The sequence below is a fragment of the Brachyhypopomus gauderio genome, chromosome 13 (genome assembly GCF_052324685.1).
Source record: "Brachyhypopomus gauderio isolate BG-103 chromosome 13, BGAUD_0.2, whole genome shotgun sequence".
Lineage (NCBI taxonomy): Eukaryota > Metazoa > Chordata > Actinopteri > Gymnotiformes > Hypopomidae > Brachyhypopomus > Brachyhypopomus gauderio.
Window position 1 is genome coordinate 9,440,148 of NC_135223.1, and position 14,646 is coordinate 9,454,793.

General features: G+C 47.3%; 1 protein-coding gene across 2 annotated transcripts; it reads right to left on the reverse strand.

Annotated features, from left to right (window-relative positions):
- Window positions 1-441: 441 nt before the first annotated feature.
- On the reverse strand, window positions 442-14,573 carry skap2 (src kinase associated phosphoprotein 2). Of its 2 annotated transcripts, none has more exons than XM_076970718.1 (12): window positions 14,348-14,573; window positions 13,680-13,785; window positions 13,508-13,527; window positions 12,546-12,647; window positions 8,751-8,831; window positions 8,395-8,478; window positions 8,086-8,210; window positions 7,908-7,971; window positions 7,691-7,807; window positions 7,284-7,412; window positions 5,646-5,761; window positions 442-1,037 (listed from the first exon to the last, which is right to left on the reverse strand). In XM_076970718.1, exons 1-12 carry the CDS (start codon window positions 14,385-14,387, stop codon window positions 945-947), a joined length of 1,077 nt encoding a protein of 358 aa, XP_076826833.1. In that variant the 5' UTR covers window positions 14,388-14,573; the 3' UTR covers window positions 442-944. The 2 variants fall into 2 exon arrangements, with proteins under 2 accessions (XP_076826833.1, XP_076826834.1); XM_076970719.1 differs by having other exon boundaries at window positions 7,338-7,412; window positions 14,348-14,565.
- Window positions 14,574-14,646: the final 73 nt, after the last annotated feature.

Consider the following 14,646-nt stretch of genomic DNA (forward strand, 5'->3'; position numbering starts at 1 on the left):
CACGGACCATGAAGACACAAACCAGCACTCCAAGCCAGTCTCTCCCACACAAGAGGATCAATCCCGCAGCTAAATAACTGCTATTTGATTTGTTTGTATGTTTTAGCATAAAAAGGTCAGCTTTCTTTATTGTGTGTTAATTTTAGCATATATATCAAAAGCATGAATGGATAGCAGTATAACGTTTGATAAAATTTAATTTCATGCATCAGAGGAAAAGGAGTAGTCACTGAGCATTTTAGTGGTGTTTTTAAATAATCTAATATCTACATTAGATTATGTCAAATGTAATTTATGCATATGAAATGTAGGTAAAGGGTCTCGCCTAAGTATGAGACATATAAAAAATAAATCACTACTGCCACCTCGTGGCTCAACTTCAAATATTCACTTTACGGACACCTGCTACTTCTCGAGCAGAAAAAAGTATGACTAAATATGTATATTTCACAAAGCTTTATTTAACAACCCTTACTTTTCTTTTTGCTAATGGGACTTAATACAATATTCTTGTACAAAACAATTACAACACAAAATATATATTCTTATTAAATTTATGTATAGCTTTTAATCAACAGAAATGAATACATTAATGCAAACATTTTTTTGACATGCACACATTTTAAATATGCCTGTGATACAGTCTCACTGGTGGAGAATTCACAGAATGAAACCCGCTGGGTTGAGAAACCCACCGGAAGTGGTGTGAAATGTGAGATGGGTTATTCAAAAGCCCTTAGAAACGATGAGCTAACACATGATACAACACTGTTAAAGAGGGAACACGAGGCCAATCGATATTATATATATATATATATATATATCTCACTACCTCAGCTGTGTGTAAGAGTGTGGCCACTTTGTGATTCCAGTGCTGTTGTTTAGAAGCTGTAAGAAGTTTAGAAGAAGGCCACAGCAACCTGCTGCCACACACTTCAAGCAGGTCACAGAATGTACATCTCTGTCAGGTACGTTTTGGGCACTATCCCAATCATGCCCTTCATCTCCCCAACCCACCAGCCGAACGTGTCGTACTCCTAAAGGAGAGAACACAGGACAAAAGAAAAATCAATAAAGCAACAATCACCTCCTCCAGCCCTGAGATCTGTTCCCCTGCCAGGGTTGTGAGTCAGAGCCGTGGCACCAGGCCAGGGCGAGCCCTGCGGACGGCGACCCGCACCGTCTCACAGCACGCCCGCTCAGGTCGCCCGCCATTCCGGTCATCTCCCCTGGCGTGAGCTCCCCTCCGCCTCCGCCTCTCCCAGAACCACTCAAGGACACTTGTCTGGCAGACATATCCCCAACTGCTCTAGAAAACTACTTTATACTAGCAAAGACGTTGTGAACAACTCGGGGGTGGAATGGGGCTCTTCCACCGGAGACGCGCCATTAAGATGAACGTGTGGCACGGTAGAATCTCAGAGCGCCCAGCAGCATAAAGATCTCGCTTTCACCAAAACCAGACGCCTTGTCAACCGAGGAAGGAGATCAAGGCAGAAACGAGAGCCGATAAAAGCCAAAGATGCTAGAAATGAGAGACACTCCAGCGGGGGCCGGGGAGGGGGTTGATATTTGATGGGGAGATAGCATGCCTGGCTGGCCAAGGAAGAGCTAAGAGGACCGTCTCAGCCTCCTCACAGGGTCGGAGCACCCAAACTAGGTCTGCTTATCTGTAGATCCAGGATTTCATCTCCCAGCAGGGCTGCTCAGCATCAGTCACATAAAGCAGACAGAGAGAAGACAGCCAGCCAATCAGGGACTTCGCAACCAGCACAGTCAGTGTGCAGGAAACCTTTAATTACTCTCGTGAGCCAGACCATGGTCGAATCTAATCTAATATTCTAAGCACCTCTACTCAAGAGGATTCGGGCTACTGGTAAAATATATTTGGCGTGGAGAGCCTCACATTTTTGGCCAGAGCTTCCACATTCTAAGCAAAGAAAGAAGTTTAGCAGATATCGAGTTAAGCTTTCCGTTAGACGCTCCAAACAGAATACGTCAGCCGGGAGAATAACGGCAGTGCAGGCTGGAACTGGAGCACTGCGGGAGGAGGTGAACCGGAGAGGCGAAACGGCCCTGAACGTCTCCGTCTGGCTCCGCCCCCCCCGGCAGCCGGTCCCCTGTGGCGCCGCCTGACGTCTCTGAGCCCTGGTCTCTCATCTGGCTTTGATCTCGGTGCAGCACGTGGCGTGCGCTCCTCCATCCGCTCCTCCATCCGACCTCCTCTCCACCCAGCAGCGAGCAGGGGGTCGTTTGGAGGAGGCTCGCGGCTCTCGGGCCTGACCCGGATGGACCCGAGCGATTCTGGGCGTGTGGAGTGGAAGCCTTGCTGTGTCTGCGCACATATCTGCCTGCAACACACATGGTTGCTCAGTTGTGCACTGCAAAGGAGGAGCAGACACAGGCCCCCTGTGGTCCTGGTTCAGCTTGGACCGGGAGAAAACCCATCCTTCCTCCAAGATCATACGACATTCTTTGATTGTTTCTAGCCATGCACATGTATCTAACCAAATCAAGAGGTGTAGATCTGAGTGACAACCTTGGGCCGGGCTTGGGTTCGGGCGACTGGCCAGCCCAGACTGAGGGCCGGGTGACAGACCCCACACAGAGCAGCGTAAACAGAACAGCCTCGTTGTCCGGGCCACGCCGGGGCACCTCAGGAAGTAAGAGTGGGCCGCGTGAAGGAGAAGCTTCCTGTGGCTGCCCTTTCAAACACACACACCTCATTGACAGGGGCCTTGCCGGTGTCGTGGGGCGGCCCCGCTGATCAAGGCCGGCTGGGGTGTGTGTGAGCCCGGGCGTGTGAGCATACGGGAGGGGCCGCACGGTTTAGCAGGCGCGTGTGACGAGTGAGACAATGACAGCGCAAAGGAACAGCAGACCTCACACTCAGCAGACACACACACCAACCACACATCTTCATAAGCCGTGTCTCACATTTACACAAACTCAAACACGCGCAGGCACACGCACACACACAGAAAAGGTGTGAAGAAGACCAATTATTTTAATTTCCGTCTGTAATGTGTGGGTCCATGGCTTATGGCCAGTGCAAAGAGTGTATCCATAATTTTGCAGCTCATGGAACATTTATGGTTCTGGACCACATGGTTTGGTTAATGCACAGGGGTCTGTGTCTAATGGTTGCTGCACAGTACAAAATGCTATAGGTATGGATCCACACCAATAAACTAATGCACATTTCATACATGCTTAAATAGGTAGGCAAGATAAAATTAAGACAAACGTTTTAAAAGCATCATTTTGAAATACAAAATCTTAATATCTAATGAACAATAAATCTTATTCGCTGCTCACGTATATAGATGTTGCAACTTAAAAGGCTGATGATGAATATGCAGAGCCAGGTGTGTGTGTGTGTGTGTGTGTGTGTGTGTGTGTGTGTGTGTGTGTGTGTGTGTGTGTGTGTGTGTGTAAAAGTCATGTCTGTCTGTGTGATTTAGGGCCTGGACACCTCCCCATGGTCTGATGGTCAATACCCTTTCAGAGGGGCTGTGGTCTGCTTGGCTAATAGTGAGGGGGGGGCAGGGGAGACCCACAGCTGCTGCATGGCCAAGGGGAAGGAGCCTGGCCACTAATAGCCCCACTAGTCTGCTCTCCAGACTGCCCTGAAATGGCTATAAGGCACAGCTGGACACTAAAGCCAGAGCAGCTTTATGGTCGCAGGGCCGGAGCTGGGGGAAGGGGCCGCGGGACAAAGAGCCACAGCAACCACCACAGGCCGACGGGAAACAGCAGAGACCAAGCACATCGGCAAACAACCACACCTTTCTCCTGCGCTCTGGCTGAAGGAATCAAAGAGGAGAGACTTATGATCTCTACCATGTGTAATCAGAATACATGTAATGCAAAAATAAAAAACAATGAAACAAATGAAAAACAATTACATTTAATTTTATATCCTCATGGAAGGAAGCAAATGTTTATGTAGACTACATCAAATAACTAAATATGCGCTTGAAGGTTTTTCATTCTGTCAAATGCCTCGTTACCATTTGCAGCCACCAGGTGGCAGACTTGGTCTTGAAAAGGCAGATCGTGCAGCTCATTCGGTCTTTACATTCTGACACTTTCTGGCAGCTTCCTGACTTCTAAGGAATGGGATGATTTCCCCACTGGAATGATTTTCCCATTGGCATGCATGATCTCTCTCCCTCTCTCTCTCTCTCTCTCACACACACACACACGTATGTTTGCCCCCCCCCCCCCCCCCCCCACACACACACACACACACACACACACACACATATGTATGTTTGCACACACACACACACACACCTAGAATTATGGATTTTTCGACATTTCTGAAAATGGGTTGTCATCTGCCCTTCTCGTGATGATACATTATCTTGTTTTAGAGAGAGGGCTAATGCATGCCGTCTGTCTCTCCTGCAGCAGCGCTATGTGAATATGGGAATGAGCTGGGAAGAGTTGGGAAGCTTTCATAAAGCATGTCCGAGGTCTCCTAACCCTCCTCCCCTCCTCCCACACATCTAAAAGGCTTTAAATCTGCAATCAGTCCAGCGCATTAACTTTCCACAATGCCTTTTAACCTTTTTAGAGGAATGAGAGAGAAAGAGAATCGAAAAAAAGAGATCATTAAAAATACTTTGCTAGGTACTCAGAGCTATATTTAACAACTTTTATATAACTTTATATATAAATAGCTTTCACACAAACAAGTTTCTAGGAGCAGAGGACCCAGTCTTACTTTAGATGACGATGACAATAATATGATAATGATAAAGATGATAATAATAATCATTTTAGCCAGGTCCAAACCCCACAGCGGGGCTCTACACAGCTGGCCTGCACATTACAACTGACAGGTATGGGAAGTCATCATACAGCACACCTGGTGCAAATCTTAAGGTGGATTTCATGGCTTCCTGAGAACACAGAGCGGCATTACCAGCACAGCCAGTGAGCAGGAGGGACAGAGCTGTACTGAAGGTCTGTGGACTGTAGAACTAACCGAACATGGCACCATGGCTTCCTGCAGGACACTGTTCATGTGTGTGAACACACACACACACACACACACACACACACACACACACACACACACACACACACACACACACACACACACACACACACACACACACACACACACACACACACACACACACACACACACTTGTGCATAGCTGACGGAGGGAGAAGTGAAGGGGGCAGAATGCTACAGGCTGCCAGCCCTTTGCGCTGTGGGCCAAAAACACTAAAACAGTTTCCGTAGTGACAAGACTAATCCCATCACTGCACACTGGGAAAAGGTTCATCTCAGTGACCCCGCCCACGACCCCGCCCCTGCCCATGACCCTGGCACCGGGCACTCAACTCCAGCCTGGCAGGTCAAACAGGTCATTACGCAGCACATTTGCCATTACCAAGTCCCACACACACACACACACACACACACACACACACACACACACACCTGACCAGTCTCCACTGTTACAAATCTACTACTTTCCCTATCAAATGATTTTCACAGAACTTTGCTTAAGGTTAAAACCCTTTCCCTTCCTGTAATATTTCATGCTCTTCTACACTGTAAGGCTTGTAGACCGTAAGGCTTCCAATCCCTGCAGAGCTGTGTGATGTTCTTGATGCTTCCCTACCCTGCTGAGAATATGGATGGCATCTCCTCTCTTGAAGGACAACTCATCAGGCTGGTCCCCATTGCAGTCCCACAGTCCCTGGAAGTAGTTCTCATAGTCCGTGTTTTTATTCACGGCTGGATGGCAAAAGAAAAGAAAGAAAACGTTTACACAGAATCATTTCTGCAGCTCAGATATGAAACATTAATGAAAGATGTAATTAGAGATCTGAGTCCTAGAAAGCACACATGAACCATTATGTCATATGCTCAAAGGTGGAAACATGTTATGAGACCTAAATATTATTTTTAAGGTCCAGGACAGTTAACCAGAAAGAAAGGAACTTGCAGATACAGTATGTGACAGTACTGGTAGTGTTTATTTCTGCCAAATCAAGTAAAATGTCCAGCAGTGGGCAGCAGAGAGCAAAAACCGAAGCTGAGGAAGCGACTGCAAGAAAGGTTCCAGGACTTAGCAGAGCAACTCACTGTCATCATTGCTGTCTACTAAAATGGCCTATTTAACATTTATATTACACTGATTTATGCATCCTAAAACGATGAGGCAAAGAATAACTTCAAACCCCACATTAAATATTTAACAGTTATATGGATCAATGGATATAAACATTGATATTTCAAAGTATACAGAGAATGCGTTGAGAATGTTTGGAATACAAACATTTTCTATTAACAAGTGAGCATAAAAATGCAACTGTTGAAGACCAACGGACTGCAAAATGTGCTCAACAGCAACAGTGAACATGACGGTACAGGTCTTGCGATGTTTCACCCCAAGGAAGCCAACTTGCTGCACCTTGTGTTTTGAAACGGCGTTAAGACAGCCATGAAGACTTACTGGCACCTGCGCTCAAGATCAAACTGTTCCTAAAACAAATCACCTCCCGACGCCCAGACCTCGAAGACGCCTGGCTGTCAATTTCGGATCCGCGTCACGTTGCCTGACAGGAGCCCCCCGCTTCGCCGGTCGAGCGCTGTTTATGGCAGCGGCTGTAAGCCCCTTTTGTTTCCCTCCCCCGACACCGCGCTCAGCTCTGCCGCGTAGCCTGGCCTCTCTTCCGAAGCATCTGTCACGAGATCCTGCCTGAGCCACGGCTCCCTGTCAGCAGGACTTCCTGTGCTGGGAGCCGAGTGCAGAGGGCCAGGGAGGGCCCCCGCGCGCCACTGGCAGGCCCCTCTCTCCACTGGCTGCCAGAACCTGGTGGGCCGGGGTCCGCCGGGCCAACGCTCGGCAGGGCACGCGTCACTCCCGCCCGCCTGGCCGCCGGGCCCGAGGAAACCGCGCAAACAGCTCGACGTCACGCCCACAAGATCAAGATCGCGTGTTTTAGGTGCCAAACTTAATTCAAAACCACTTCGTAGTAAACCAGGTCGGCGTGAAAGTGATAAAGGGGACAGAAAGGCGGGTAGTAATGGACTGATAAGATATAGCACTGATAATATACGGCAATGTAAATGCTTAAAATGTGCGAGTATCATCTGTAGTGCTGGCAGCAGACTGGTGCTGTCCAGAAACACCGTCCTCGTCTTCTTCCAGCTGGATACCGTGATCCAACTTCCCTCCGCCCGCCCCTCCACCCCCAACGTCACCAGCTTCACTCCACCCAGTCACTCCAGCTTTCCCTGCTTCTCCACCTACTTGCACAACCTCTCGGTTCATCTTCGCCCCTCCACCCGGCCTCCCGTGGATTACCTGTCACTGGAGCCGGAAGGGGCGGCTTGCTGACCGGCTCAGGTGCCGGTTTACTCGGTTGGGGCATCTCATCCTCTGAGACAGAAAGGGCAAGAAATGTGTGTCAGTTAAACACAAATCCGTCACCCACGTTTTCCGTGCAGGTCACGGGGGTCTTTAAACAAAGGGGGACCATATAAATCATACAGCGCAACAACAAACGAGTATTTGTCATTTGGTCATGATCTCATCATCCTTTTCTTCTACATACAGTCATATTACACTGTTCTAGGACACTTAGAGCTTTTCTTTATCTTCCATCCATCCTAGTTGAACCATTAGCTTTAACAGAGCTAACAAGTGAAACAGCAAACCAGGAAGTTCCTCATAGATGTCATCGTTGATGGGTTCAGACTGGACTGCCGAGCTCATGGGTAAGCAGTCATCGTACATCTCTTCCTCATCCTCCAGTGGAATGAAGCCCTCCAAGTCTATATACCAACACAGACGAGGACATGAGGACATGAGTTGGTTCAACGTCTCTCCTACTGGAACTAAAAATGGGTTCAGCGACGGTATCAACAGCCCCACCTTTCATCACGAAGCCGATCTGCTCCACCCACTCCTCCGCCTCCCTCTGAGAGGAGGCGCAGAACTAGGAAGAGAACCAGGACAGGTGATGGTTACCTGGAGTAACAGCAGCTCCATGCTACGTTTAAACGGACAGGGTGAAAGAACGCTTAACCCAGTCACGGGAGACGAGGCGTACCTGGTAAACACGTTTGTCAGGCGCGGATATCTCAAAGCAGCAGTCTTTCTTGGAATCTTTGCGCAAGGTGTTGTTCATTTTGATTGTGTAGCCATCGATATTAAAGTCTCCCTTCTGCTGTTTATCTGATGAGACAGATCAGAATCATGAAGTATACGTCAGTGTGGAAAGTATACTTTAACTGTTGACATACTCGGTTAAATCTGAGTGATACAATGTGATTTTGTCCAAACTGAACATTTGATATGTAAATGTTAAAACTGTTTGACATTACTGGAGAGGAATGAATAAAGACGATTATGATCATACCTTTCTCACTGCCATAATAATAGAATGTGCGGTTGCTAAGAGCACACCATCTCTTCTGCCACTCTGGGCCAAAGAAGCTGTGGTCTGGCAAATGGTTACAAACAGTTGCAAGTTACAAACAGACGATTACATGTGACATACAAACTGAGGAGACAACCATTACAGACAAACAGAGAAGACAGCAATTACAGACAAACCGCGAAGACAACAGTTCCAGATGACCATGAAGACAACAGTTCCAGACGAACCGTGAAGACAACAGTTCCAGATGACCATGAAGACAACAGCTCCAGACGAACCGTGAAGACAACAGCTCACAAAAAAAAAAAGCAGCACATGTAAAAGGAGACGAGCACCTTTACGACGCTTCTCCAAGTAGCCACTCTTGAAGACCGCTTGCAGGTCCTGGGCAGACACAGCAGGAGCCTGTTGAACACCTGAGGAAACCCAACCCAGAGAATTTAGGGAAGAGCGCAGGACACTGAGCTGGCCACACAGATTTTAGCACCGAAATCTGGCAAATCCTGTGCGTGCATTATGAAAACTTCTTCTGTTATGAAGTCTTTTAAATGAAGGGACATGCAGAAATAAAAATATTCAATCCGGCTTACTGTTGTGTCCTATTTGAATGGATTAGATATGGATACACACCGCAGAGAGGCATCACACACCAGAACGCAGCAAATACGGATCCTTTGTTTGCATTGCAAGACTATGAAGTGCACCAATCCGTGTTGTATACTTTCATGCATGAGATAACAGATAAGTTATGAATGGGCTTATTTACGAAAAATACTTTATACCTTCTTCACTGCTGTTGAAAGATGCACGAGATATACAGACAATGAATGGGACAAACAGGTCTTCAGCTGTGATAATTATACTAGAAATCAATCCAAACAGACAATAAGCCACAGAACCAAACATACCAGATCCATATGAAAATTGAGTGATTTACATATTACTATCCATACAATGTTTATTTAACATAAATCTGGCTAATTTACATGCACAATTCATTTCTGTTCATCTCATGACCATCATGTTTCGCCAGAAATTTAAATGAAGCAGGTGTCATTCTTCAGTCCTGATAACACGTGTGAGCAGTGCTCAGTGAGTCCACGGTCAGCCACATCCGATCAGTAGCTGATTCTACAGACGTGAACAACGAGCAGCGTCAACACGAGTTTGCGCTCAGCCGCGGACGTGACAGAAGCCGACAACAATGCAACAACCCGCCAAACGAAACGCAGAAGAGCGCTGGATCTTGGCCAAAGATGATCATGACAGGACTACAGTAGCACAGTCTTATATCAGAGACTGAGAAGTGAGGTTCTCCACAAAGGGAGATCTTCTAGTCCGCCTACACTGAATCAGGATGCATGTCCATTGTGAGGAGCACTGTGATTGGTCTACTGCTGCTTCTCCCCAGCGTGTTGTCCACATTTGCTTAAGCTCATTCCTGAAAAGCAACACTGGCTCTGGGCATTTCCTCCCACTGCAGGAGCAGCTGTGCTATCAGCACACCGAGGGCAAAAGAACTATAAAACACCCCAGCACTTCAGGGCAGTAAAACCAGTGGTGCACTAACACACACACACACACACACACACACACACACACACACACACGTCCGCACGCGCGCGCACACACACACGACATTCAGACAGGCGCACAAAGACACATGCATATACAGTAATGTCGGCATGCTACAGCAGCAATGACTAAGTCTACAAATGGCTCACTTGATAAGAACTGCACGTTACATGCACTGGTTGGGTTTTCTTGGTTAAGCCTCATACAAGAGGGTTTCTTAGCTGACTAATAAAAAAAATGTAAAAAAAAAAAAAAACACAGGAAGGAAGGGGGGTGAGGGGGGTGTCTGAAATGACATTGGCTGTGGGCGGCATTGTCTAAGGTTCATGTCATAAAGCTTTGGTGCCTGGACAAAAGGAATGTTCAGCCTCTGACGCCGGGCCTTTTTAGCCATTCCTCCTGCTGTTGCCGGGCTACAGTGCCCATTCACACAGTTGCTTCAGCTCATGTACAGCTCTCAGAAGACAGAGGAAAAGCAGTAAGCACACGTTAATGAAAAGGACAGGCATTATAGTTAACAGGGTGCTACACCAGAGGACAGACATCGTAGTTAACAGGGTGCTACACCAGAGGACAGGCATCGTAGTTAACAGGGTGCTACCCCAGAGGACAGACATCGTAGTTAACAGGGTGCTACACCAGAGGACAGGCATCGTAGTTAACAGGGTGCTACACCAGATGACAGGCATCGTAGTTAACAGGGTGCTACACCAGATGACAGGCATCGTAGTTAAAAGGGTGCTACACCAGAGGACAGGCATCGTAGTTAACAGGGCGCTACACCAGAGGACAGGCATCGTAGTTAACAGGGCGCTACACCAGAGGACAGGCATCGTAGTTAACAGGGTGCTACACCAGAGGACAGGCATCGTAGTTAACAGGGTGCTACACCAGAGGACAGGCATCGTAGTTAACGGGGTGCTACACCAGAGGACAGGCATCGTAGTTAACGGGGTGCTACACCAGAGGACAGGCATCTTAGTTAACGGGGTGCTACACCAGAGGACAGGCATCTTAGTTAACGGGGTGCTACACCAGAGGACAGGCATCTTAGTTAACGGGGTGCTACACCAGAGGACAGGCATCTTAGTTAACGGGGTGTTACACCAGAGGACAGGCATCTTAGTTAACGGGGTGTTACACCAGAGGACAGGCATCTTAGTTAACGGGGTGTTACACCAGAGGACAGGCATCTTAGTTAACGGGGTGTTACGCCAGAGGACAGGCATCGTAGTTAACAGGGTGCTACATCAGAGGACAGGCATCGTAGTTAACGGGGTGCTACACCAGGGGACAGGCATCTTAGTTAACGGGGTGCTACACCAGAGGACAGGCATCATAGTTAACGGGGTGCTACACCAGAGGACAGGCATCGTAATTAACAGGGTGCTACACCTGAGGACAGGCATCGTAGTTAACAAGGTGCTAAACCAGAGGACAGGCATCGTAGTTAACAGGGTGCTACACCAGAGGACAGGTATCGTAGATAACAGGGTGCTACATCAGAGGACAGGCATCGTAGGTAACGGGGTGCTACACCAGGGGACAGGCATCTTAGTTAACGGGGTGCTACACCAGAGGACAGGCATCATAGTTAACGGGGTGCTACACCAGAGGACAGGCATCATAGTTAACGGGGTGCTACACCTGAGGACAGGCATCGTAGTTAACAAGGTGCTAAACCAGAGGACAGGCATCGTAGTTAACAGGGTGCTACACCAGAGGACAGGCATCGTAGTTAACAGGGTGCTACACCAGAGGACAGGCATCGTAGTTAACGGGGTGCTACACCAGAGGACAGGCATCGTAGTTAACGGGGTGCTACACCAGAGGACAGGCATCGTAGTTAACGGGGTGCTACACCAGAGAACAGGCATCGTAGTTAACAGGGTGCTACACCAGAGGACAGGCATCCGTAGTTAACAGGGTGCTACACCAGAGGACAGGCATCGTAGTTAACAGGGTGCTACACCAGAGGACAGGCATCGTAGTTAACAGGGTGCTACACCAGAGGACAGGCATCGTAGATAACAGGGTGCTACACCAGAGGACAGGTATCATAGTTAACAGGGTGCTACACCAGAGGACAGGCATCGTAGATAACAGGGTGCTACACCTGAGGACAGGTATCATAGTTAACAGGGTGTTACACCAGAGGACAGGCATCGTAGTTAACAGGGTGCTACAACAGAGGACAAGCATTGTAGTTAACAGGGTGCTACACCAGAGGACACCCAATGGACTATGGATTTGAAGGTTTTCCATTGGCATAAAATGAAGCTGGTGCCTCAGGTTTACACTGCTTTTGACAGCCAATCCTTTTGACTGGATGGACAACAGTGTTTGCCAAAGGAAAACACTAAAAGGGGAAAGCCTCCAAAAGTGTTTGAATCACAGCTGAGCAATTTGCTACCAATGGCCAGGGGCACAAGATGAAGATCATATGGGAAACTATGCAAAACTATGCAATAACCTCATTGGTTTTGAATACTTTTATCGTTATTCCCTCAGAGCCGCACTCCCCTCCACACATGTACAGCTAGAGCGTCACCCACCGTCGTACGCTGCCTCCTCGTCCCGGTCGGTGCGCTCCGACTGTAGCGAGCCGCCATCGTTGATGCTGTCCGTGTCATCCGGCTCGTCCCCCTCCTCCTCCCCTACATGACAAAGTCCCGATCAGCACCCTGTTGAGCGGGACGGGAGCAGCCCGCCTGGCGGGTGGTGGAGCCCACCGTGACGAGCTCGGCCCATCACCACTGCAAGCTCAAGCTGGCAGCCATTATAACTGATGGCGTTTCAGAGGTAATGCCATGCTGAAGGGCCCATGGTGTTCATTTTCTTACACTGATATTTCATAGAGAACGGGGATCCACTGACAACACTTTGACATACAACAGACACAACACTTTGCATATACTTTGAATAGTGAAATGTAAGCGGAGAGGAAATTGTGCACCTGTTACACCAGCCTTTTCATGCTGTGAGAAGTAAGAATATTTCAGGAAGCTATGGTAACCTGTTTATGGAAATATGTGCAAAACAGCACAATGCCTTAGGAGCTGATTAAAGCCGCCATCTTACTGCCAGCATTCTGCCAACTTATAGTTTATAAGGAAGTTTATAAAAAATATTCAGCCTACAATTTTTTGTAAGCAGACCCCTGTGTTTAGAAACAGGTATATTTCTCGAACACAACTCAGTGGGTTTCATGTGCAGCCTGTATTATTATCAGCTTTCTCTAAACATCTAAGATAACATATGACCTTACTGAAGGATGAAAATATACCTCTGCTAAGTAGGGGTACTAAGTAAGTCCATAAATTAACAAGTATAGTTTACTAACAGTATTCATATGGTTTGTATCATGCGTAATGCAAATTTCTTTACATGTATCTGTATTGTGCTTCTACTTGAACAAGCGCTGTGGAGATGTGATGTCTCTGCTCTACTTCTCTATTCCTGTAATACTGCCCCTCCCCCTCTTCAATCTATCAAACTCAAACAAAAGAAAACTTACCCTTGAAGTCCTGTGAATACCTAGTGGTGGGATGGACATGAGAGGGAGGGAGAAGATATTTGGAAATGTGATGATTACAGTGTCAACGTCGTAGTTATTTACAACACATAAACATACAGTTCTTTAGAAACTGACCTATAAACTGTTGAGACGTCAAAACAGACACCCATACCTTAATTTCACCTCCTTTATCCTCTTGACAAAAGCATCTTTTTTCTCCTTAGCCTTCTTACTCAAATTCTCACCTTTCAGAACTTCTGTCAGAAAGGTTTCCAAATCTGAGGGCACAGATTAACCTTTAAATATAGCTGTTTCCTTTTAACGTTCCTTCATTTGCTTGTGCTAAGTGGTTGTGCAGCCCCAGACCATTAAAAGGAATAATCTATGACATCCAGAAAGTGCCTCATAGCACTATATACCATATCCCTTTCTTAGCTGACACCCTGGAGCTGTAAGCAAAGTTGGTCACGAACCACTGGTTAGGGTACCCTCAAATACATAAACTCGATTTAAAAGTCAAGTGCTATGAAAATATGTTGACCAGTTAACTCGCTTATTGCGCTATAACAATTAATTTAGGAGCCAGAGCAAATAAAACGTACAGGGCCCTCCTGCTCGCATGAAGCACTTTCTAATTCTCTCGGGCATGTGTGTTTTGTGTTCTAACAGTACTTCAACACATCATCCATCAATGTTTTCAACTTCCTCTTTTCTGCCCCCCCCCTCCTCTCCCTCCCAAAACGAATAAACGTAAGCAGGCGTCTATATCATTACAATTAAGAAGACTAGAAATCTGATAAATATGTCGCCGTGGTCTTGTTCACCGTGACCGACCGATACCTGAGACGAGTGTCGTTAAATCCTCCGGGACGGACCGCATTGTGATTCTTACGCGATGCTCGTTCTCCGGCCACAATAGCCCTCGAAACACGGAAGTTTCGACTGACTGAAGGACACGGAAGTAGCCATGAGTTTAAACTAACAGATTAGTTAAAATATCCAGAACAGGAACGCTCATGTAAGCTTTTGGTTACGTTCTCTGAATGCACACACAACCATGCTCGGAAATCCGCAGCCTGCCCTCGGGGAACTATAATTTATGATTTGTGCGTGACTGGATAATTGAGCTGTCTGTACAA